Below are 26,742 nucleotides of genomic sequence, written 5' to 3'. Positions count from 1 at the left end.
ATACCATTTCTTTCCCCATTTTTTGGGGTAAATAAATTATTAAAATTGATACTTCTATTTAGCAAGAATGCTTTAAATTGATCAAAAGTGATGATAAAGACATTTTTACTGTTTAGATTTCTTCTGAACTTTCTATTCATCAGAGAAACCTGAAAAAAATCTACTCAGCTTTTTTCAACATAATAATAATAATAATAAATGTTTTTGAGCTGCAAATCAGAATATTAGAACGATTTCTGAAGGCTCATGTGACTGGAGTAATGATGCAAAAAATTCAGCTTTAATACAACATGAATAAATTACATTTTAAAATATGTGCAAATAGAAAACAGTTATTTTAAATAGTAAAACTGTTTCAAAATGTTACTGTTTTTGCTGTACTTTGGATCAAACGAATGCAGGCTTGGTGAGTAGAAGAGACTTCTTTAAAAAACATGAACAAATTTTGACTGGTAGTGTATTTCGACTTTATTCTCGTAATTTTGACTATTCTCAAATTAAAGAGTTTATTTGCAAAAGCAATTTTCAAAAATCATGTTTTTATTGTGTTATGTTTTTATTATGTTTTTTTGTTATTTTTTACTTAATAACCTAACTACAATTTGATTAAGAAAAGCATGATTTTTGAAAATTGTTAGTTCTGTTTTGAATCTGTTTTTGCAAATGAACTCTTCAATTATTTCAACTTTATGCTAGTATTGCTGCAGCTTTATTCTCGTAATTGACTTTTTCCTCAAAATATTGTCTTTAATCTCATAACCTTACATTTTTTTTACAATAAATAACAATAATCATACAATATCAGACATTAACAGATAACAATGAAAAACATTTATAAATTACAAAAAGAATAAAATATAACAGAAGGGGGAATTAAATATATTACACGTTACACATTTAACGTCTAATGAAAACATATCACGTGATAGATATTTTCATAAAAAAAGAACAATATGAAATAATGCATCGCTTTATTGTAAATATCCTCATCACAACACTAGCCTTTGTGCTGTCTTGTGAGATAACGTTAAATCAATAGGCACCTGTAGTTTAATTTAAAACCACTAGATGTCAGCGAGGTGTCGCGAATTGGAAAGCTAGTCAAGTTGACAGTTACTCAATCATTTCAGATCAAATAAGCTGAATCATATTCGGACATACTTGCTCTAACATTTCTCTTAATGAACACAGACTATCATATTCGTTCATTTCTGCCAATATCTATGGTAGTACGTGTGAAACACACTCACCTCCATTACTACGCTTTGTTTATCCTCAAAAAGCCAGTCATTTCTGTTTTCTCAAAGTCCACGTTTCTTTGTCTGGTTCTGGCTAAATGAAACCACATGTTGAGAATGATCACCATGGTAACAATATCACTAAACTATGTTATCTGATCTAAACTGCATCCTCCCACTCGCTTTCGACCAATTACACTAATGTCTTACACTAATGTTGTGTCGAATTATCAGCACGACGGCTTTATCAACTTAATGGTTTTTCCAACCGTAAGTAAAGCAGAGTAACGTAAATACATTTTTGAAAAAAGTATATTTTTTTATTTCGGATACATTCAGTGTAGCATACACAACAATGTGTAGCTTTACCACAGAATTACTTTCATAAACTAAACTATACAAGAGAACACAATAACAAAACAAACAAGTTCGAAATATAGTGATGGCTCTACGATATCGTACAATTGTTCAAAGTGGCACCAACACCTAATATATACGATTTGGGGAAATATACATGAACAAAATAAATTACAAAAGGAAAGAGAGAACACTATGAAATACTAATTGACAGATTCAGACTTGATGGCAGTGAGATGTTAGATCTTATTTTCATTATTTGTGTTTTCACTCTCCCACAGTAATTTTTCCTTGGGAAGTGCAATAATGTAATCCTAATATTGATCTCCATTTAACACAGATGTTTTCTGGTCATTTTTCACACTGCATTGTGGATCTGCGAAGCTTGATTTGTAATAACCTGCATTGAGACAATCAAATTCACTGGAGACAGTGAAAAATGTAATAATAATCAGATTTTTCTGATAAGACACGACAATGAACATTGTATTTCACATGCAAATACAAAGGGTAGCTTCCTCTCGGTTGTGTCCCACCGGCCATGGTATTTTGCATATCAACATTAGTTTCAATAAAATTGGTAACAGCAAGGAATGCCTAGAGTGCAAGAGGCCGGGTTAAACACATAAAGCCTTAAAGATAACGGTTCATCTTGGAGCGCAAGAATATCCTTTAAAGGAAAAGTGCAAACTTCGTGCGAGTGTAAACACATCAAGAGCAGTGAAAGGCTGAAGCAGTGACTAGAAACCCCTTCTGCCAGTTTTGGAAGAGTCCAGCTGTCCGTCACTTAACGCTGCTCTTTATTTTTCTCTCAGCAGGTAGAAGACCACAGCCTTGAGGTAGTGACCGCAGGCACAGGCAGCTGCCACCAGCCAATGAGAACGGAAACTGGGGTCTGTATTGACCACACACTTTGTGATGTCCGCCTGTAGGAGAACAGAGAAGGTATTTAAATGGCAAATAAACATACTCTGCAACACATTAAGATATGCCTTTAAATTTCTTTTTCATTTTTTTCTGAGTTCGCCTGGCAATAACAAAAGGAAAAGGAACTGCAGTTTGCACTCAAGTATGTGTTTTAAGGCCAAAGCCAATATTCAGTGGTCTAAACATGTTATATTTCAGCATACAGCTTTCCCAGGTTGGACAAATGTTATAAAAGTTCTAAAATAGCTTAATAGAAATATATAAATTCAAAGTATTCAAGTTCAGTTTGTTTGGCTTCTTTAAGAAGCAAATGTACCCAGAAGAGATAATATAATATTATGCTCACCAAGGCTGTATTTATTTGACCGAAAAATACAGTAAAAACAGAATTTAAAATAATTGTTTTTAGTTTAAATGTCATTTAAAATTATTCAGTAGCCTTTATTCTAGTTGATAGTGTTACATCATTCAGAAATCACTATGATATGCTGATTTGGTGCTTAAGAAACATTTCTTATGATTATCAATGCTGAAAACTGTTGTGCTGCTTAATATTTTTGTGCAAAGTTCATTTATTTGATTTTTTGTGACATTTTCTGTGACTCGTCACCCTTGTGCATGCGTGTTAATTTTTATTAAAAGCTCAAAAACACTACGCTTTGTTATCCAAAATCACTTGTAAAATGGAAAATATAAAAAAAAACTACAATTATGATTAAAGTTGTAATATTTTGACTTAATTTTTTAAAATCTTTTGACTTATTCTCATAATTTTGGCTTTATTTTCAAAATACACTAGCAGTCAAAAGTGAAATATATTTTGTGTGACATTATACATGTCTTTAATGTCACTTTGATAAATAAATAAAATAAAATATAATAAAATAACAGTTTTTCTGACCAAACAGAAGCCGATTTAGCGCCCTATGAAATGCATTTTATTTTTTCCCCAAATTCTGTTTTTCCCTTTTTAATTGTTCTGGGAATCATTTATTTTTAATAGACTGTTTTATTGGTTAAATTATTTTATTATTCAAAAAGCATGTATAATTAATTGAGATCATGAAATGTACACAATTTAACAGCAATTTATTAAAGGTTTAACAAAAATGTCAAATTTAAGGCCCTATTATTTTTTTTCTTCTCAAATTTAGTTTATTTTTTATTAAATTCTGTATTCCATAAATTTCCTGGATTATATTTTATTGGTGTCATTCAATTTTAATAATCAAAAACATCTCTAAATAGTACATTTTAAATTTTAAAGCCCTAAAGTTCTTTTTCCTCCTCAAATTAATTTTTTTTACAAAATTTCGTTTTCCATTCATTTTCTGGATTCCATTTTGATGGTTTCATTAAATTTTAATAATAAAAACAAATCTCTAAATAACACTAATAAAATAAAACTTAATAAAAAACCCTTATAATAATTTTTTTTTTAACAAATTTGGCCAAACAGAAGCTGATTTAGGGCCCTATGAAATATCCCCCCCTTTTTCTAGACTCTGTTTTAATGGTTAAATTATATTTTATTAATCAAAAGCATGTCTAATTAATTGAGATCAAGAAATGTACACAATTTAACAACAACTTCTTAAAAGTTTAACAAAGATTACAATTGTAAAGTTGTTGTTGTTGTTGTTTTTTTTTTTTACATAAATTAATTTTCTGGATTCAATTTTAATGGTTTCATTAAATTTTAATTATCAAAAACATCTCTAAATATGTATTAAATATGTATTATTTAAAAAAAAAACGAATTTAATATTATTTTATTTATTTTTCAAAAATACGGTGTTGTGTATTTTCTTATAAACAAATTCGGTTAAACATTTAAAAAAAATTTTTATTTTCGACGTTGAGTTTCTGTTTGTATGATATGACTATATTTTCTCTTACAAGAAATGGTAAAATGCTGATCAAGTGACTCCGAGCAGTCTAGAAATTATGTTTGTGTTCATGTACTCCTATATTGAGGTGCCAAAATCTAAATATACACTGAGTGGCATGGGCACGTCAGTATGTGTAGTAAACAAAACTGCATGTCTGCGCCATTCATTCACACAGAAACACGCAGAACATGCAGGATTCACATTTAAATAGTATTTTGTGGCTTAATATTTACAGACACTAGTTTTGATTTTGATTTAAGTGTACTGACCTATTTTCAATTTGTCCAAAATCCACTATAGCCTACAGTCAATTCCATTTTTATGACTGGATTCCGTGATTCCGTCAGCATTTTCTGCATCACGGAAATCATGAGGCCCTTCTGATTGCAAAATGATATCACAGATCATTTTTAAAGCCTTGCTATAATTAAAGTTGTATAAGTTCAAATCAAAAAACAACTAAAGACAGGGAGATAATGAAGGCACTGAGAGATGGGACATCCCTTAATTAGGAATTGTAATTAAAAAAATCTTACTCAGTGGTGTTTTTGTGTATCCGTGTGTGAGAATAGATCCTTCATTTAGCTCCCACAGGGCAATCCCACAGAGCAAAACACGCAGAATGGCACGTAGACACGACAGCCCACATACTCACATCAACAACATAGAAAATACCATCTACCGGTCTCTGCTTTACACTACACAGACTTTCATTTAGTTCTCCTGATGATAAAGTCCTTGTTTTCAGGTTGAGTTCAGGCTGTGGGTGTGTTGTTTTGTACTATAACAGCAGTTGCAAAATCAGGACACTCCCAAGAGGAAAACACCTTGAAAAATGTTGAGAATGACTGAGAATGATTTGACCTGAAGCAACCATTACAACTTTCACTCACCCAATTAATCCTGTCTTTTTTTAAGCTGTACCTCAACCAATAATTTGGAAGTTGATCCTTTATAAGTATTGATGCTTAATTTGTGTTCCGTAGATGAACGCAGGTCTTACAAGTTTGGAACGACATGAGGGTGAGTAATGACAACATTTTCATTTTTGGGTAAACTATCCCTTTCATTTTTTTTGAGGTAAGTTGTTAGGCCTGTAGGAGTTGCATATGGGCCTACTGTAAGTGCAGGCAGCTTGAGATGACTCTGGCACAGTGCCATGTTGAATCTGCCTGAACAGAGACAGTCTAATGAGCACAGACACCCGCGACATGCCCTGCCAATACAGCCACACATACCAGCACAGCTCTTCATTCAACAGAATCGCTGAACTGTGCCGTCTTTCTGAGAGATTGATCAGATTCCCACCCGTAAGCGGCATGAACACTGCACGTTCTGTCTAAGCACTGGACAAAGATGGAAAGGCAGAAGTCTGTGTTCTTTCTGGGTCTCAGCGCAGTTTTATAAACACACCACGCAATGGTACTTTCACTGAAACTAAAACCAGTGTCACCCAGACTTGAAGATTCTGTCATCATTTAGTCAGCCTCATGTTGTTCCACACCTGTCTGACAATCTGTCTGCAGCTGAACACAAAAGAAGGTATTCTGAAGAATTCTGGTAACCAGTTTTGGCAACCACTTACTTCCATTAAATAAAAAAAATTAAAATCTCACCGATTTCAACAGCTGTTACCTTCAGTCTTCAGTGTCACTTGATCCTTCAGAAATCATTCTAATATGATCTTAATTATATCTTTCTTCAGTCGAATAGAAATTAACGTTTTCGAAGAAACATTCCAAGAATTTTCTCCATATAGTGGACTTCAATGGGGATCAATGGGTTGAAGGCCCAAATTGCAGTTTCAATGCAGCTTTAAAGGGCTCTACACGGTCCCAGCCAAGGAATGAGGGTCTTGTCTAGCGAAACGATCAGTCATTTCCCCCCCAACATTTTTTTTTAGTAATTTTAACCAAAACTGCGTGTCTCGCACTAGCACAACTTCAAGTACTACGTAGTCATGTTGAAAAGGTCACAAGTAACATAGGCGAAAATACCAACCCAGTGTTTACAAAGCAGACATGCAAAGAAAGTCAAACGCACTTTACAAAAAACAGCGAAGAAGGATAATTTTGACGTTTTTCGCCCTACCCTACCTTTTTGAAACGAAGTACACAGACGAAGAACTAACCACGTGTAAACTTTCCGACATGATTGCGTAATGCATGAAGTCATAGACGCGCATTGCAGAGCTAGTGCAAGAGAAGCATTTGTGGTTAAAAGGTATATAAATGTTTATTTTTTTTTTTTTAGAACATGACCGACTGTTTTGCTAGATAAGAGTCCGGTTCACACCAAGAATGATAACTATAAAGAATATAGCTGCAAGCAGCAATTACAGGGCGAAGCACACCAGAGGCAAAATTAGGAGCTAAGCATGGTATGAAGCACCAGACCAACTGCAACAGTGAGTAAAAAAGTAGAACTCCTAGTAACATGCTTTGATGGCTTATCACTTTTGACCAACATATGGCGCTGGTATCACATTGATGTGGTGTGTTCTGTGTAAGGTGACAATGGCACACACAAAGTTTGATGTCATTATGTCAAAGCTTTGCAGAGATAAAGCCTCAGAGTCATTTTGGCATCAAGCCTTAAGTTTTGTAGCAGTGCTGTACGAAAACCGTTTCATCTATCAACACGAAATCCACAACTTTCTGTCAGCACAGTCTGAAGATGATCTGACTCAATTTTTGTAAAAATAAAAACAAGAATTGGACGAACGGTCATGGAGGAGTTCTAAAAAGTACATTTTCAACATGAATCAAAATGGCAGAGAGGAAGTTCAGCCAACTATGGCATAATTGGTATCGATGTTGTCGGCATGACCCAAGGAATATTTTGAATATTTTATACTGTCATTACAATAGTAATTAGCATTTTTTGGAAATGTCATTATTAATGGTTAATAAAGGTTTATTACATTTGACCAATAGGTGGCACTGTTACCAAATGTATGTGGTGTAATCAGTGTGAGGTGTGACAATGGCACATACAAAGTTTGGTGCAAATATGTCAAAGCTTTGCAGAGATCATCCAGGCATCTTTGCAGCAAATTCACTGATGCGCTAAACAAAAACCGTTTCATACATCAACACAAAATTATTTTTGCCAGCATGGTCTAAAGATGATCCGAATCAAATTTGGTGAAAATCGGACTAACAGTATAGGAGGAGTTCGAAAAAGTAGGAAGTTCATCCAATTATTGCATTGGTATCAAAGTTCTCGCTATTATCCAAGGAATATATCAAGACCAGTTTCATTACAATAGGCTTATCTAAACAAAAGTTATTAGTGTTTTTTAAAATGCTGTGGCGCTGCCTCCGAACTATTTGAGTTCGTAACAATACGTCAATGCGTTCATAAAATATAGCATTTTAAATAAAAATTTTGTGATTTTTGGTCAAACTATTAAGAAGTTATTAGCAAAAATAGTAATTTTTCATATCTCCTGACCACTAGGTGGCACTGCGCCGAAACACTGCAGGTAGCCTCAGGTCAAGCTTGTTATAACACACACCAAGTTTAGTCTTACTATGCCAAACCGTTGCAGAGATATAGCCTCACATCCATTATTGTGAGCTTTTCGTCAAATTCGTTTTTGCGTTATTCAAGAACGGTTTGACTAATCAACTTGAATTTCAATACTTTTCGCCAGCATGGTCTGAAGATGATCTGAGCCAATTTTGGTGAAAATAAGACAAACCGTCTAGGACGAGTTCCAAAAAGTAGGTTTTTTTTACGAACAATTAAAAATAGCGAAAAAACTAAACATTTTGGAGTTCATTTGACTCGGTTCAAAAGTTATTAGCATAAACACAGATGAAACTTTGGACACGTGGGGGTGCTAGGGAGTTCGAATTAGAGACTCCAAACTTGCTATGGTTAATGTTGAGACTGTCCTCTATCTGTGTGCCAAATTTCACAACATTCCAGCAAGCGGTTCTATAGACTCAAAAGCGGAAGAAAAGGAAGAAGTAGTAGAATAATAAAGACGCCAACAGATACACCTTTGGTGCTTGGCCCCTAATAACTATAAAGTTAACAATATTAGTGTCCAGCTTGGTATAGCAAGATAAAGTTTAACTGGGTGTCAATGTTTTTAGCGTTCAGCTGGAAAAAAAAATGTTTTCCGAAAGTGATTCCATGTTTCTCTGTGCCTTCATCGTTATAGCTGTGGTGTGGACTCTGCTATTTTCAATACCGAGAATGATTTTTAGAACTAAAGTCTTTATCTTTATAGTCATTTATCACAGTTATCATGCATTGAAACTGCAATTTGGATCTTCAACCTGCTAATCCCCATTAAAGTCTAAAAACCCTGGAAACTTTTTCTCAAAAACCTTAATTTTTTTGACCTTAGAAAGAAAGACATGAACATCTTGGATGACATGGGGGGTGAGAAAGTTATCAGGATTTTTTTATTTCTGGGAGTGAACCAATCCTTTCATTGTACTCAAACAGATTTATTGCTTACCCAGCCTCCTCTCCTCTTTAACCACGACACAAGGCTCTTGCGAACAAACTCGCCCATGCAGTCAACAATGGTGTGCACCATTGCTGGATGCCCGTGCCGAACACAGTCCACAGCTAGAGCTCCGGCCACGGCATACAGAGACACAATCTTCCCCCATGTTACACCTGTAGAGAGACAAAGATAGATATAATCCAGCACATTTAATACACTACATTGCAAGATCATGTACTGGTAAATCTCTCAAGTTGCTTGTTTAGTGTCCCATCTAATAGGCAGCAGAGACAAGAACTGCTTATTAAGCATAGTCAAATCACTTATTTTCACTGACAGCACACACTGTACAGGATGTGTGTGTACTTGTGGAAGTGTGTATGAAAATCATAACCAGATGAGTAATCGAAATACCTGACAATCCCTCACCCTTATTTCTTACAGAACATTATCAGTTATATAACTGCCAAGCAAGCTGTCAGCTGGTGTGTCAGCCAGAATAAATACAGCAGAATAAATTCATGTTTGACTTGTGACTATAACCTCAATATACAGTATATCAAGATGCTTTCAATGTGGGTGTAACATGCTCAGTAGCATTTAAGTGCATTATGACATCAATGGTAGTTGAAAAGGTACAAATGCTTTGCTTTCCCTCCATCATAAATGCATTAGAGTCATGGGTCTGAATTTGATGAAAAGACTCTCTGTACCATTATGTTTCATTTAACAAGTGGGCGTCCTGATTTATTAGAGCTGATGTGATAAACAGACTTTTAGATACACAACTCGAATGTTTCAACTTTTCAGCCTGGAATTAAACAAAATGTGGTAAAACTGCAAAGCTACATATGGGAACATCAAATGGCCAGACATAAACATATCAGGCCAGGAAACTAATCTGAGACTAGCAAAGACAGGAAACACAAAGGCCAAAGGAAACCATAGTGAGGCATTTGAGAGATAAAACCTGGTTTGAAGTTCAAGATAAACAGAAACATTCCCTCCCTCTGTCTCTTGTGACTAATGTCACAATTGAGAGGGAATATTTTATAGTTTACAGCAAAGTGTTGTTGTTTTTTAAATCAAATGAAGACATTTATTAAACGTTTTGAGCAGCAAATCAGCATATTGGAATGGAGTAAATTACATTTTAAAATGTACTCAAATAGAAAACTGTTATTTTAAATTTTACTGTTTTTGCTGTACTTTGGATTAAATAAACACAGGCCTGGTGAGCAGAAGAGACTTCAAGAAAAACATTAAAAATCTTACTGTTCAAAAACTTTTGACTGGTAGTAAAATCCACTCGCACACCTCAAAGTCAGCATTTTCCTAATGGATTTTTTCATTCTAATTGAGAATAATGTAGGCCTGCTTCAAGGACCTAATTCTGTAAATGGGTTTAATCGTTTTGATTAAATCAAGGATAAAAGATCTCCTAAAATGCTACCTCTTGACAAAATCAATTTTCAGTCAGTTTCATTTTTTAACAAGATTTTAATACACCAGTCAAAAGTTTTTGAACAGTAAGATTTTAAATGTTTTTAAATAAGTCTCTTCTGCTCACCAAGCCTGCATTTATTTGATCTAAAGTACAGCAAAAGCAGTTAAATTGTGTCATTTTTTTACGATTTAAAATAGCATTTTTCTATTTGAATACATTTTAAAATTGAATTTCTTTGATCAAAGCTACATTTTTAGCATCGTTACTCCAGTCACATGATCCTTCAGAAGTCATTCTAATATGCCATTCAACAAACATTTTTTTATTATTATTATTATCAATATTTAAAACAGTAGAGTACAGAAAACAGTTCTTTTAATAGTACAAATATTTAAAATTGTAACTGTTGTTAATGTACTTTAGATCAAATAAATGCAGGCTTGATGAGCAGAAAATATTAAAAATCTTAACTTTTGACTGGTAGCGTATACACATTTTTAATTCATTTAGATATCAAATAAAATATATTAGAATATTATATTAGAATAAATCATTTATAAAAGCCGCAACAACTATATAGTTACACAGTCATATGAAAAATGACCACTCAGAGGGTAAAAAAAAAAAAAAATACTAATAAAATAAACTAAATTAAGGACAGGTGTGTGTACAGACAGGAGGTGCAAGGGTGTCACCAGGTGCAGGACTTTGTTTCCAGTGAGGAATCTTTGATGTTCTATATACTTTGACTGACATGAGCAATTATGCTTTAATACTTGAAAAACAAAGAATGTTTTCCTGAACACATGAGGTGAACATGTTACAGCACATCTGAAGAGCTGCTCATATTGAAATAATACCACGATTTACTAAACTCTAAATCTGGGAGGTGAAAGGGTTGAAGTCATATGAACTAAACTGAATCCCAAGGGCTTGTACTAAATATAAGCGATATACAGTATGCAGCAAAGGGAATAAGAACCTCCATGGTGCCCAGACACAGTATTTCATGGTGCTCTGGGTGTTCTCTGGTCAAGTGCAGCACAGCTTCACTCTTTGTGTATATAAACATCAGAATGGATTCATTTTTATTCTCTCTGAAAGGTGTATAAGCCACTTAAAGAGATAGCTCAGCCAAAAAAATAATTCATGTATCCTCATGTTATTCTAAACCTGTATAACTTTCTTCTGTGCAACATAAAAGAAGATCATTTTTTTCTCCAATCATTGGAAGTCAATGGCAACCAATACTGTTTGGTTACCAACATTCTCCAAAACATCTTTTGTGCTCACACAGGTTTGAAACACCATGCCAGAATGTTCATTGCTGGGTGAACTATGCCTTTAAGCAACTGTAAATGTACATTCTGCAATATAATACTTGTTTAGAATAAATAAACCAGGTTTTATTGTTTACCACAAATAAATTATCCTCGGTTTTAGTGTATTCGCTAATGCTTAACTGCCAGAAAGTACAACACCTCTAGAACCAGATGCACTGATCCGTTTACCTACAGACAAGATATTGACCAACCTGTAGAGAAGATCTCTGCAGCGACAGCCAAAAAGGCATCGGAGACTATACTCTCAGAGGCAATTGTGATGTTGAGCTGTCTTGCTACGTTGCGGTACACATTGGGTCGCAGGTACTCCAGCTCATCACCTAGGAGACAGAGACATAAATGTGGTTATATTATCCCTTGCCTCAAACGATTGGCTTTTCTAGAGCCTTACTGAATAAAACCACTAATATAGAGAAGCCTGTCACAATGACTGTACAAAATTACAGTAATCAAACCTTAAAACCTGCTATTAACCTGCACTGTTTGTAAGCTTTCATCATGTAACTTTAATTCCACTGTTATATTGCAATATCCTACTGAAGAAATTGTCTGTTAGTGTTAGTGAAAATTCGCTGAAAATTACATCATTTGCTCACCAATGGATCCTCTGCAGTGAATGGGTGCCGTCAGAATGAGAGTCACAATAAAGTGTTTGCACTTTTCACGATTAATGCAGCCATATTGGCGATACTCGGATGTAAACAACAGCATGGATGGCACGTTTAATATACTGCCAAATACGTTGTTCTGCTAATTTATGTTGTCTAAGCCATGGAAAAATTGTGTGAAAGCTGCTAAACCATATAGAGAAGGACTTAGGAAGCAGGAAAGGGTCAAATATTTTGACAAACTAACATTAATAGGTGTAAAGATACATACATACATGCAGTATTAAGATATTAGCCTAATATTTCCCCTTCCTGACTGGAAATCAATAGAATAAATGCAAATGTTTTCAAGATTCTTGACCTGGAAATTCTGGTTCAGTTTGGCCAACCACTAACGCACTCTTCTTACATTTACATTTAGACATTAAGCTTTTATCCAAAGTGTCTTACAAAAGAGGACAATGGAAGCAATCAAAATCAACAAAAGAGCAATAACATGCTATGTTAAGTGCTATGACAAGTCTCATTTAGCCTAATGAAGTACACGTTATTTGTTATAACTTTTGGCAGTCTATAGTACTCCAAATGGTTTTCCTGGTCTGACCGATTAGTACAGGCCAAAACATGACAATAATTGATCATTTTCAGCAGCGATAATCAGCAAAATATGCAAGTTTCATTCAGTTCACTGACATTGTTTACATGAAGTGCCGCCAATATGGCAGATTGATGACGTGTTGTGAAAATACTCCATAATCAATCTTTTGTTTTTAAGAAACCAATCCATTGTTAATGAGTTTTAAGTGATATACTACGCACACAAACCAATCTACATCTTGGATGGCCTGAGGGTGACTACATTTTCCTAAATGTTCATTTTTGGGTGAACTATTCCAAAGTCTTCAGCTATGTTTTCAGCTGTCTCACCAACCTGAATCATCCGTCTTTATGTCAGTGATTCAGGTGGGTGAGGTGTGTATGCAAGGAGCACAGGGCTTTCAGGACAATACAGGGTTAATGTGGGTGGGAAACCCTCAATCATTCCTGTGATAATGATCTGCATGTTTGCATGCTTTGTCCATAAAAAGCAGCTCCCCCCAGTTACAGTTGTCTCAAATTAAAATTCTTGTTCTTTTCCCTTTTAGGAGTAAACGTGTTCTTACAGAAATGACAGACGAGAGTCACACAGATGACAGTCATGTGGTATACGTTTGGGCAACTTGTAGTGTGCCTGATCAACAGATGATGTGAGATTAAACATTATCGGTAGTAATTTCATCCAATCTCATGAGTAACGTGAAAGCAAGAATATAAAGGAATGTGGAAGATAGTTCAGCATGGTACAAAAGGCAAAGTACTTTTCAGTGGGTTTGACATAGACCAACCTTGTAAGAGTGTTGTAAAATATTACGCAATTGCATGGTTAGGCTTTGAGGAAGCTGAGAAACACGTGTTTATTTTCAGTTCTGAAAGTTCACAGAACATTCATGAATGCCTCATGTTCTAATTTATTTTGGTATGAACCAAACAAGCACAGTTTAGGAAAGAATGAAAATTGGCAGGAAGTTATAGCTCAGTCTTCCATACACACTACAGTCCATACACCCACAATTCAAACAGATAGAAAAGTACTTGAATATGATCTTGTCCTCTAGTTACTAGCTCTTTTAGAAGATGTTTGTCTAATACATATAATTCACTACTGAGTCTTCATAACACCGTGGCACTTCCCATAATCATAAATGAAGCGTATATACATAAGTGAAGCGATGTCTTACCCAACCACAGAAGAACTGAAGACACCTCAGCCAGTGTTCCTCCGGATCCGTGGTCTGGTTTCGACCACCCGATTCCAGCCCGATGGAGTCTGGAGTGAATATAATCCCTACACAAGACTTTAGCCTGAGAGACGAGCTCCTTATCCGTGGGAGAGCGATCAAACACATCCATGACTTCAGCCGCAAACACTGAGGAGCGGCGCAACATCTCCATGCCCTTCATGAGCGGAGATCAATTACGATCAGCTGACAACCTCCACCTTTATCGCCGTGTATGGAAGTGTTTCTTCTCCACCCTCTTCTGCTTCCAAAGTCTGGTGGCGCCTGAAATGATCTGCATAAAGAAAACTAGCGCTTTATTATATCGATGATAAAAAAGATAAAAAATCGTTCTCTTGGAATTAACCTGATAATGCGCTCAAAATAGCAGAGAATCAATAACCAATTACCTTTGCTGTTTGTCGTAAGTCATTTAAATCCACAAAAAGTCTTGAATATCGACATTTTTAATGACAGCGAACTGTTTCTCTCTACAGATTTGTGAGGTACAGTCTGCGAGGGTAAGATTAAACTGCTGTCAGGAGGCAGAGGCAGTGGTGTCTTCGGTCTGTTTGGATGGGCTGCGCACATGAAGTCTCCTTCTATGGAAAAGCTCTGCGTTAAGGCGGAGATAAGCAGCTTTGTTATGGCTTTGATAGACCGCCCTTCTAGAAGAGCTAGTGTTTAGAGAACAGAAGATTTGATGAATCCAAGAACAAACGTATCTATCTATCATCCCTTTTTCTTTTAAATTGAGAATTATTTGAGCAAAATAAGAGGGGTCATACAAAATGCATGTTATTTTTTATTTAGTACTGACCTGAATAAGATATTTCACATAAAAGACGTTTACATATAGTCCACAAGAAAAAAAAAATAGTTGAATTTATACAAATTTACACAGATTTATACAAATTTATACAGATTCTGTGTTGTAACCTGGATAGTGATAGTTGTTCATGAGTCCCTTGTGCCCTGAACAGTTAAACTGCCTGCTGTTCTTCAGAAAAATCCTTCAGGTCCCACACATTCTTTGGTTTTCCAGCATTTTTTCCTTTCCAGCAATGACTGTATGACTTTGAGATCCATCTTTTCACACTGAGGACAACCGAGGGACTCATATGCAACTATTACAGAAGGTTAAAATGCGCACTGATGCTTCAGAAAGAAAAAACGATGCATTAGGAGGCAGGGTGTAAACTTTTGAACAGAATGAAAATGTGTTGTTGTTTTTTTTTTTTGCCTAAATATTATATATTTTTTTCATTTAGTACTGCACTTCAGAAGCTAAAAGAAAACACTTACATATTTCCCAGAAGACAAAATAAGGTAAATTTACCCTGATTTTAATCTTAATCTCTTAAGCATTGTTTTTCCTTCTGAAGCATCAGTGAGCATTTGAACTTTCTGTAATTGTTGCATATGAGTCCCTCAGTTGTCCTCAGTGTGAAAAGATAGATCTCAAAATCATACACAAAATTCTGAAAAACTAAAGAATTTGTGGAACCCAAAGGATTTTTCTGAAGAACAGCAGGCAGTTCAGGACAAACAAGGGACTCATGAACAACTATCACTAAAAACAAAAACAAAACAAAAAACACAGCTGGTTCATTCGGGTAACAACACAGTATTAAGAATCTAGTGTATGTAAACTTTTGAACAGGGTCAGTTTTATAAATTCAACTATTATTTTCTCTTTTGGACAATACGTAAACATCTTCTGTGTGAAATATCTTATTCAGGTCAGTACTAAAAAAATAACATGCATTTTGTATGATCTCTCTTATTTTGGTCAAATAATTAACATTTATTTGATTCTGCAAAGTGTATGTAAACTTTTGACCTCAACTATATCACAAAATGCAAAATAAAAATTTAAAAATACCTATAAAAACAGTTTTAAGTATAGAAATTTCAAAACATAGCCAACCAAACTCTAATTTAATACAAAATAATGGACTACAGTTTATGCTTTTGCTTATTTTTTTAGTCAAATGTGCCTTTTGTCAGCAACAAATTGACTATTTTCTCTTGTAACAAAAACAGCTTTGTGTATAAAATGTTAGTCAAAGTTATTTTAATGTGTATGTTGAACAAAAAAGGGTCATGTTACAGTCCCTCCCACCATTTTTGATAGAGTTGTTTTACAAGTCCTGACTGCTTTTGCAGTGTGTCAGTTAGAATTCATTAGAGCCACCCACCCCGCTGAAAAAACAGCTTTTCCAAAGAAACATGCATACATTTTAAACCCCAAGATTTGTTTTGACATGTCTAGTAATTCCTTGTAAGCATGAATATGCTACATTTCAAGTTTGGAGTTTCCATTGTTGAATAACTGATTCAGTAATGGAGTACAATTATTTAAAAAAAAAAAAGCTTGTACAAGCACAATACAGTGAACTTCCTCAAAAACAGGAACAGAAATGAACAAGAAGTAAAACCAAGCAGGCTGTTCTGTTTTAACACGGGGACATGATGATTTGAAAGCTTAAGTTTATCTCAGTGGCACACAATGATACAGTTCCTTTTTTCTGACCGCGTTTGAGGCTTCCTCTGTATCCCAATTTAAAAGCTTAAATATTCTATCTGATTAAGGCCTATTAAAATAGCTTGTGACAGTTTATCTTGTTCAAACACAACTGAATATAGACAGATGGAGGCTGCCGCAGTTTACATTATATTCATTTCCAGTGAATAATGAGACACTTTAGAGACGAGTAATCTTTAGGAAGTTGTAACACACCACACCTCTGAGGAATAATGCTTAAGTTTTCTCCAGAACCCTTGCATGCCTCTGCATGCACATCACATGACTTCTCATCACTTTTTTTTTTTTTTAAATATCTGCCTTTTTATAATCAAAATACAGATAGAATACCAAGTAGTCATAGATACAAATAAAATACGGTAAGTTTACAAACCAACAATTACTTTGAATCCTGAAATAAATGTAAATAAACCAATTCATCTTGGCTTTGGACAATATTTTTGTACAATACTGCTCCCTACAGGGAAAAAGAGGAAGCTACGCAATAACCACAAAACATTTCTTTAGTACCAAAACTTACTTCCTTAGTTCAGTTTTTACAATAATGCAGCTGTCAGTTTGACAGGTTGTGAACTAAAAATAAATTAACAGGGGGGAAAAAAACTGTTTTTCTGTCAGAATCATAGAAAAAGATTCCATAATCTTGCTGTGAGGTAAAAATGCCTTCTGTTTGACAGAAATAGAGAATTCTGACTTATATTGGCCATTCAACCAAAAAAAGACATTTAAAAAACATTCAAATCCTAGATGTTTACTAAGATTCTTCTAGTATCTATTGAAACCCACAATAATATTTAAACTATCAGTAAGCTTAATATATATATATATATATATATATATATATATATATATATATATATATATATATATATATATATAAAATCATTGTTTACTGGGTATTTTAAATTGGGAAATGCTCTAACCCCTAAATTTAAATTTCTGAAAACAGATTTTTTTATTATTATTATTTTATTCTATTGTTGTTTTTACAAATATATTTTAGTTTTTTTTTTTAAGTGAAGATAAAATAATATATATAGGCTACTTTTTATATTTTCTTTGTAAATCATTAAACTTTATGTAAAAAAAAAGTGTATGTTTTAGTCCATTGGCTGAGACTGATTTTAACTACACCTCTACATTTATGATAAGGAGATATTCTTGTGTCCCTCTCTTAGCTACAAGGTGTGTAGATAGGCCCCATCATTTTGAGGTAAATTGTTTTCAAAAGTCTAAATATCTGTAACTTAGAAGCGTTATTCGATAATATTTAGTTTTTATGTGTTTTATTTTATTTTAGTTTTAAGTTTAACTGTTTAAAACTGTACTAGCTAATGATGTGCTGATTAGAATCCCTGAGGTAAGCTCAAAAGTATTTAAAATTGTCACGACTGAAACATTTGGCAAAGTTTCGGAAGCGACATCATTGTTTTTTGGGTGTTATCCCTTAAATTTCCTCTACCATTACAGTTACAATCAAAACATGTCATCATTGTTTCGGTAGTGACGAAACGGAACACATAATCCTTTATTTGGAGGAAAGAAACAACGTTTTAGTACAGTTTTTTTTGTATTTTAGTATGCAAGTTAAAATTCTTGTTTATTCTTGCAGTTGCTACCAAAACATTCCTGTCACTACCGAAAATGTGCTGTCATGACTGAAACATGGGATGTTTTGTCAAAAATAAAGTATACTGAATTATCAACTAAGATGGTATGATAGTGTTTGGTTCAAAGTATAATCAAATTAATAAATCCTTAACAAAAATTCCTTCAAACCAAGGCACTCGAAAATCTTCTGGGAAAGTATAAAAAGCCTTCATTCACATGGCGTTACAATTAAAAACATCAAATGTCCACCGACGCGTCGCGGCTAACTTGCCTTCATCAGGACCCTCCCACCAAGATTTTTCGAGTGCCTTGGTTTGAAGAGATTTTGTAAATATGAAAGATTCCCAAGATTTCCACTTCACACCCCAGTAGGATCTTGCATACTTTTGGATTTAATGAATCCTTAACTTTGAAATCAGTATGGTCAACTGCATGCCTTTTACAAAGAAAAATAAGATTCAAAATAGACCAATTCTCATAAATCACACTTGAAAAATTGTTAAAATTGTAACTGTTATTGATTTACCTCTAAAAACGTGTTAATAAAATAGCAAAAATACATATTTAAACAAAATCCTAATAGGTCAATATAGCCCTTCTTTTTTAATAAACTATATATTATTGTGTTTCGGTAGTGACAAATTTGGGGATAGGATGAATATTCCAAAACGTTCTAACATACAATGTGAGATTTAACTGCACAAGTATTAGAAATGTGAATCTTGGATATCATACAATTTGCATACATGCAGAATTTGTGGGAAAAGATGCATTTTTTTCAAGATGTTTCCAACTCTGTCTCTGAACCAATTCTGTGGGATGGCCCATATATAAATATATCGCCACAAGATCCAAAATACAGCCCTGACAGCAGACGTACATCTTTGAGACATCTATTTGACGTCTGCATTTGCATCTGCAAAACGTATTTTTTAGAGTGTTTGCTCATCTGCAATACATATATAAGACATTTCCTATCAGATGTCAAATAGACGTTTATGATTTAGAATGCATTTAAAACTGACATCTTACAGACGTCTATCAGATGTTTGTACACAGCAGATGCTTTCCAGATCAAGTGCTACAAAACGAAGCATGATGGGCTTTTTATATATTGAAAATGTTTCCAAATTATATGAAGCCTAATTTAAATGTCTATGGATATGTGATGTCTAGCCTACAAAGGCATTTTGTCATTTAGGTAACAATTTATGTTATCAACATTAAAAGAAAAAGAAAGGTGTGAAAAGTGATATGAAGCTATTATACAAAATATAATACAGAAAAGAAAAATATTTAAGATGACAAAAACCGAAACTAAACAGGACATATTGGAATGCTAACTGTCCCTAAATAGAGAAGAAATTTTGGCATAATGTCTAACCACCGTGACCACTAAGATAATTCATACAGACTGAGCGATCATAATCTTGGTGTAAAAACAGGCTATAGTCGCACTGACTATCAAAGCAAGGCAGGTCATGCTCTGACTGAACACAAAATAAACTGAAAACAGAAAAAAAACACTCCTTGATCTCATGCCATTATGTCCCTTATAATAATAGTTACATCCTTTCTCCACTTGGCAGGTCATGACAGATTTTCAATAGAGAGAAAACACAATGAAACTAGCTGCATGGAATGTTTTTACTATATAAAAAAGACAACCATTGTGACGTGAAAGTGACCTGCACATATATTGCACAAGAAATAAGTACACAATAACAGAATGCTGAAAATGCCCTCACAATCGCATATACTTACGTTGCAGTTATTTCTCCAACTGATTAAAGAAATTAAATAATGTTTTAAAGTGTTTTGAGAGTGATGTTTAGGGATTTAGGGTAAAGAAACTGCTATGACTTGCTCATACAGGTCTTTCCGATGCTAATACCAGCATGGTATGTTTGTCATCTTAGCTAAACAAAACGACTTAACATAGCTGTGCAACTGTCCGTATTGTTTGATAAACAGGACGTTTTTAAGCTAGAAGATTTACAAATTATATCTACTCACATACCTGAATTGTACATCTCTAAAATATTATTTGTTGCATAACCTCCCAAAAAAAGGCTATAATATCCAGCGTGGTGAGTGGAAAAACTACGATTCCCAGCAGTCTTTGGGCTTTGAAGGAGATTGTCACGCATGCGCTGAACGCAATTCGTCTCTCTTAGTCAAAGTAGCGGGGTTGCATTGATAGAGGGAGCCTCCTGTGCAGAGCATAAACCGTAAACATTCACACCAAAGACTGAATGTCTGCTTTTATGTATGAACAGGGTTACATATTAAAATCTTTGTAAACCATAGAGCTGGTCAGCCTGATCCACTGGAATGATTTAGACAGGCGTGGATTGGGAACAAGCTGTTCCTTTGGTGGGTGACTGACTGCCCAAGAAGGAGAGAAAGAGGAAAAAATCTTAGAACCCCCGAACTGGAGGAGGATTCAGCTGGACATGGCACACCTTCAGAACATTCGGAACCAGGTAATCCAGAAAGATGAAGATGACACCTGAAGCCCTCCAGGCATTGCTTTCATGCTGAGACATAACAGTTACTTATTGTTCTCTTTGGATGATGATTGAACATTACAGTGTCTTTGTAGTAAGCTTTTGTAATGATAAACTATTACGCTTAATAATATAATATGATGAATACACGTAATTACAAATGTGTGGGATTTACATGAACAATTTTCACTCCGAAATTGCTTGTGAATTATGAACAATTAAAAAGAAACGGCAAGTAACACATTAAACGTGAAATTTGACAGTATTTTTTTTTTCATTATTTTAATTTCTTTGTAAAAGATACTCAAGTAAACTTTGTAAGATTCATTTTTAGATTATGTAAATACATTGTACTGTTATGTAAAGTTTGACATTTACCTGATGTGCACTAAAGCTTAGAAAATGCTTATATTATATGTTTCTCTTGGAAAAAATACCAGGTAGGCTTAATAAAAAAAAAATACAGTTTCTTTCTTTAATAATGTTTAGCTTATATGTGACCCTGGACCACAAAACCAGTCATAAGGTTAAATTTTACAAAACTGAGATATATACATCATATGAAATCTCAATAAATAAGCTTTCTATTGATGTATGGTTTGTTAGGATAGGACAATATTTGGCCGAGATACATCTATTTGAAAATCTGGAATCTGAGGGTGCAAAAAAATCTAAATACTGAGAAAATCACCTTTAAAGTTGTCCAAATTAAGTTCTTAGCAATGCATATTACTAATCAAAAATTACATTTTGATAGGTTTACAGTAGGAATTTTACAAAAAATCTTCATGGAACATGATCTTTACTTAATTTCCTAATGATTTTTGACATAAAAGAAAAATCAATAATTGTGACCCATACAATGTATTTTTGCTATTGCTACAAATATACCCCAGCGACTTAAGACTGGTTTTGTGGTCCAGGGTCACATATCACAACTAGAAGTGAATTTTTGGGTATTGTCATTATATACACTCTCAAAAAGGATGTGTTAACTTTTAACACATTGTTTGTGTTACCGGTATGTCTATTTTAGCACATTTTGTGTTATTTTGTGTTAAATGTGTGTTAAAAACGAAAAAGAAAAAGGAAAATATCCAACACAGTGTGTCCAACACAATACGTTTAAATATCAGCCAATCACATTGCTGCTTGCCTCACTTCATGAGCCATTATATTCTACTGAGACAAGCAAATTTCCTCGTGCTTCAAGTTTTCATCGTCAGGACATATCTTTGATGTGTGAAGGTAAGAAATGTTTGTATTTGCCATTATACATTTTTAAAATGTCTTTTGTGGTCGTTTGTAGACGGTCGAGGGGCATTTGGCACATACAGGTCCTTTTCAAAAAATTAGCATATTGTGATAAAGTTCATTATTTTCTGTAATGTACTGATAAACATTAGACTTTCATATATTTTAGATTCATTACACACATTTGAAAGTACTTCTAGCCTTTTATTGTTTTAATATTGATGATTTTGGCATACAGCTCATGAAAACCCAAAATTCCTATCTCAAAAAATTAGCATACTTCATCCGACCAATAAAAGAAAAGTGTTTTTAAAACAAAAAAAGTCAACCTTCAAATAATTATGTTCAGTTATGCACTCAATACTTGGTCGGGAATCCTTTTGCAGAAATGACTGCTTCAATGCGGCGTGGCATGGAGGCAATCAGCCTGTGGCACTGCTGAGGTGTTATGGAGGCCCAGGATGCTTCGATAGCGGCCTTAAGCTCACCCAGAGTGTTGGGTCTTGCGTCTCTCAACTTTCTCTTCACAATATCCCACAGATTCTCTATGGAGTTCAGGTCAGGAGAGTTGGCAGGCCAATTGAGCACAGTAATACCATGGTCAGTAAACCATTTACCAGTGGTTTTGGCACTGTGAGCAGGTGTCAGGTCGTGCTGAAAAATGAAATCTTCATCTCCATAAAGCTTTTCAGCAGATGGAAGCATGAAGTGCTCCAAAATCTCCTGATAGCTAGCTGCATTGACCCTGCCCTTGATAAAACACAGTGGACCAAAGTACTTTTTTCGGATGAAAGCAAATTTTGCATGTCATTCGGAAATCAAGGTGCCAGAGTCTGGAGGAAGACTGGGGAGAGGGAAATGCCAAAATGCCTGAAGTCCAGTGTCAAGTACCCACAGTCAGTGATGGTCTGGGGTGCCATGTCAGCTGCTGGTGTTGGTCCACTGTGTTTTATCAAGGGCAGGGTCAATGCAGCTAGCTATCAGGAGATTTTGGAGCTTCCATCTGCTGAAAAGCTTTAAGGAGATGAAGATTTCATTTTTCAGCACGACCTGGCACCTGCTCACAGTGCCAAAACCACTGGTAAATGGCTTACTGACCATGGTATTACTGTGCTCAATTGGCCTGCCAACTCTCCTGACCTGAACTCCATAGAGAATCTGTGGGATATTGTGAAGAGAAAGTTGAGAGACGCAAGACCCAACACTCTGGATGAGCTTAAGGCCGCTATCGAAGCATCCTGGGCCTCCATAACACCTCAGCAGTGCCACAGGCTGATTGCCTCCAGGTTGACTTGTTTTGTATTAAAAACACTTTTCTTTTATTGGTCGGATGAAATATGCAAATTTTTTGAGATAGGAATTTTGGGTTTTCATGAGCTGTATGCCAAAATCATCAATATTAAAACAATAAAAGGCTAGAACTACTTTCAAATGTGTGTAATGAATCTAAAATATATGAAAGTCTAATGTTTGTACATTACAGAAAATAATGAACTTTATCACAATATGCTAATTTTTTGAAAAGGACCTGTATACGTGGTAGCAGGAAAACTGCCTCACGAATGGCGATGCGAGCTGCGCCCGCGCCCGCTGCATATCTCGGCGGTGGGAGCTTATTTTAACAAGCTTTATAGTTTCTTTTGTTACATTTATTGTGAACAGAATCGCTTTTAATCATTGACACATTGTAGCGCTTCACATGAGGCAATCCATGTCGTTCATCGCGTCTTTCTCTGAAAATGAACAGATTCGTGGTGCCACGTATTGTGCAAATTGCCCTAATACGCTAACATAATCTCTGATGCTTAAGCTTTTCTTGCCTTTTTAGCTATCGCTATTTTACAATATTCGTTATGTGTAGCCTATAAATAACAAAAGTATCTTTATTTTACTCTTGCAGCTTTGAATGGAAGACACTCCTGAAGCACTTGGGGCAGTTACTGACATGACAGGAGACAAACGAGTCTTCATCTCACCGACCCTCACCATCACTTGTATGCAGATGAAAATATGTAAATTAAACGATTAATGCTTAAGAGGTTGTCAAATACCACATTTTTTAAAATTTAAAGTACATGTAATGTAATTGTTTGTAGCAGGTTAAATAAATGGTGTATAAACTATACATTAGTTTGCTGTGTCTTTATTGCATACAAGATTTGTTCAAAAATAGCACATACTTGACACAAATTGTGTATTTATAACACAATAGTGTGTAGAAAAAAATCAACACATTTTCTGTGTTAGCTGGACACACTGGTTGAGTTAAAACTAACACAAAATGTGTTGTCCTTAACTAGACACAAAGGTGTGTTAAGAAACAACACAGGCTGTGTTGTTTTTAACACATCCTTTTTAAGAGTGTATGTACTTATTTTTATTTGAAAGTTGGAAACTGATATGATAGCCACTGTAGTTTATGAAAAGTGTTTAAACTACTTGTCTAATTAAAACTATTGTTAATTTTAAATCATTAACTAATCATTAAACGCTAATGTTACTAATAGGTATTATTTAGCTATTACAACCCTGCTACCACACAATACTCCCTGTAACACCCATGAAATAAGAACATTTGGACCCTGAACAACATGGAGGGAGCACAGATAACGTTTTCTCAATATTTGCACAATTTGAACATATCGACTACATGCATCCTAGCCTTTCAGTCCTGTTACCCTAGTAGAAAAAAAATATCAAACAGATCATTTAAATTACGTCAAATATTATCACTAACCAGAAAACCAAAATATTGTCCTAAAACTAGCTAGTCTCTACAGAGAAACATCATAATTTAGGCTGCATTTTCCAATGGTGTAATCCATTATCCTTTTTTTGTTTTGTCCCAAAACTAGTTAGCCCCTACTGGGAAACATAATAATTTAGGGTAAAATTTGCAACCCTGTTACACACTCTCAGAGCTGGGTAGATTACTCACAAATTGTAGTCTGTTACTGATTCCAAATTAGTAAATAATTCATTATTCTTAACTAGAAAACCAAAATAATAACCTTGTACATATCAATATAAAAATACAGTGCACAAAACGAAGTATGGACTGTATGCATCCAGCTTAGCCTTTCAGCCCTGTTACTCTAGTTATTATAAGGGGAAAAAAAAGATTAAACAGATCCTTTAAATTACATCAGATATTATCACTAACTAGAAAACCAAAATACAGTCCCAAAACTAGTTAGGCCCCTACTTGGAAACATCATAATTTAGGGTAAAATTTACAACCCTGTTATCTACTTACAGAGCTGAGTAGATTACTTACAAATTGTAGTCGGTTACTGATTCCAAATTACATGACAAAACTTGTAGTTAGAAGTATAGACTGTATGCGTCCAGCTTAGCCTTTCAGCTCTGTTACCATAGGTATTATGAGAAAAAAATGATCAAACAGATCACTATCTCTATTATCACTAACTAGGACATCAAAATATTGTCCCAAAACTAGCCCTTACTGAGAAACATCATAATTTAAGATAAAATGTTAGTATGTTACTGATTCCAAGTTACATGACAGAAATTGTAGTTAGTAATGTATTCAATTACATTACATATTTGAGGTAATAAAATCAAACTAGTTTTTGATTACTTTTGATCTAACATGTTTATCACATTGATTTAAATAGGATAATCTTGTACCATATTGATATAACAATACAATGCACAAATTCAAGTATGGACTGTATGCATCCATCTTAGGCTTTCAGCCCTGTTACTCTAGTTATAAGGAAAAAAAAGATTAAACAAATCCTTTAAATTATGATAAATATTATCACTAACTAGAAAACCAAAATACAGTCTTCCAAAACTAGCTAGCCCCTACTGAGAAACATCATAATTTAGGGTAAAATTTGCAACCCTGTTACCCACTCACAGAGCTGGGTAGATTCCTTACAAATTTGTTGTCCATTACTGATTCCAAATAACACGACAAAAATTGTAGTTAGTAATGTAATCCAGTATCCTTAACTAGAAACCCAAAATATTGTCCCAAAACTAGCTAGCCCTTTACTGATAAACATAATTTAGGCTAAAATTTGCAACCCTGTTACCCACTCACAGAGCTGGGTAGATTACTTATAAATTGTAGTCCATTACTGATTCCAAATTATGTAACAAAAATTGGAGTTAGTAATGAAATCCATTACATTACATATTTTAGGTAATATAATCAGACTACTTTTAGATTACTTTTGACCTAACTTGTTTATCACATTGATTTAAATAGGATAATCTTTTACCATATTTATATAAATTACAATGCACAAATTGAAGTATGGACTGTATGCATCCATCTTAGCCTTTCAGCCCTGTTACCGTAGTTATTATAAGAAAAAAAAAAAACATCAAACAGATCCTTTAAATTACATGAAATATTATCACTAACTAGAAAACCAAAATACTGTCCCAAAACTAGTTAGCCTCTACTTGGAAACATCATAATTTAGGGTAACATTTGCAACCCTGTTACCCACTCACAGAGCTGGGTAGATTCCTTACAAATTGTAGTCTGTTACTAATTCCAAATTACATGACAAAAATTGGAGTTTGTAATGTAATCCACACATTTTAGGTAATATAATCAGACTACTTTTAGATTACTTTTGACCTAACTTGTTTAACACATTGATTTAAATAGGATAATCTTCTACCACATTTATATAAATTACAATGCACAAATTTAAGTATGGACTGTATGCATCCATCTTA

The 26,742-nt window shown here is 34.4% G+C and overlaps 1 protein-coding gene across 3 annotated transcripts; it reads right to left on the bottom strand.

The window, feature by feature from the left end:
- Positions 1–1,536: 1,536 nt before the first annotated feature.
- boka (BCL2 family apoptosis regulator BOK a) lies at positions 1,537–20,351 on the bottom strand. 3 transcript variants are annotated; one of them, XM_073852363.1, is made up of 5 exons: positions 20,277–20,351; positions 14,059–14,392; positions 11,864–11,992; positions 8,892–9,055; positions 1,537–2,521 (listed from the first exon to the last, which is right to left on the bottom strand). In XM_073852363.1, the coding sequence occupies exons 2-5, from the start codon at positions 14,279–14,281 to the stop codon at positions 2,396–2,398; spliced, it is 642 nt and encodes a 213-aa protein (XP_073708464.1). In that variant the 5' UTR covers positions 14,282–14,392; positions 20,277–20,351; the 3' UTR covers positions 1,537–2,395. The 3 variants fall into 3 exon arrangements, with proteins under 3 accessions (XP_073708464.1, XP_073708465.1, XP_073708463.1); XM_073852364.1 differs by lacking the exon at positions 20,277–20,351 and adding an exon at positions 20,021–20,217; XM_073852362.1 differs by lacking the exon at positions 20,277–20,351 and adding an exon at positions 14,508–15,525.
- Between the last annotated feature and the right edge of the window lie 6,391 nt (positions 20,352–26,742).

The sequence above is a fragment of the Garra rufa genome, chromosome 12 (assembly GCF_049309525.1).
Source record: "Garra rufa chromosome 12, GarRuf1.0, whole genome shotgun sequence".
NCBI lineage: Eukaryota > Metazoa > Chordata > Actinopteri > Cypriniformes > Cyprinidae > Garra > Garra rufa.
The sequence above is the reverse complement of the archived record's forward strand: the minus strand, read 5'-3'. Positions and strand labels throughout refer to the sequence as shown.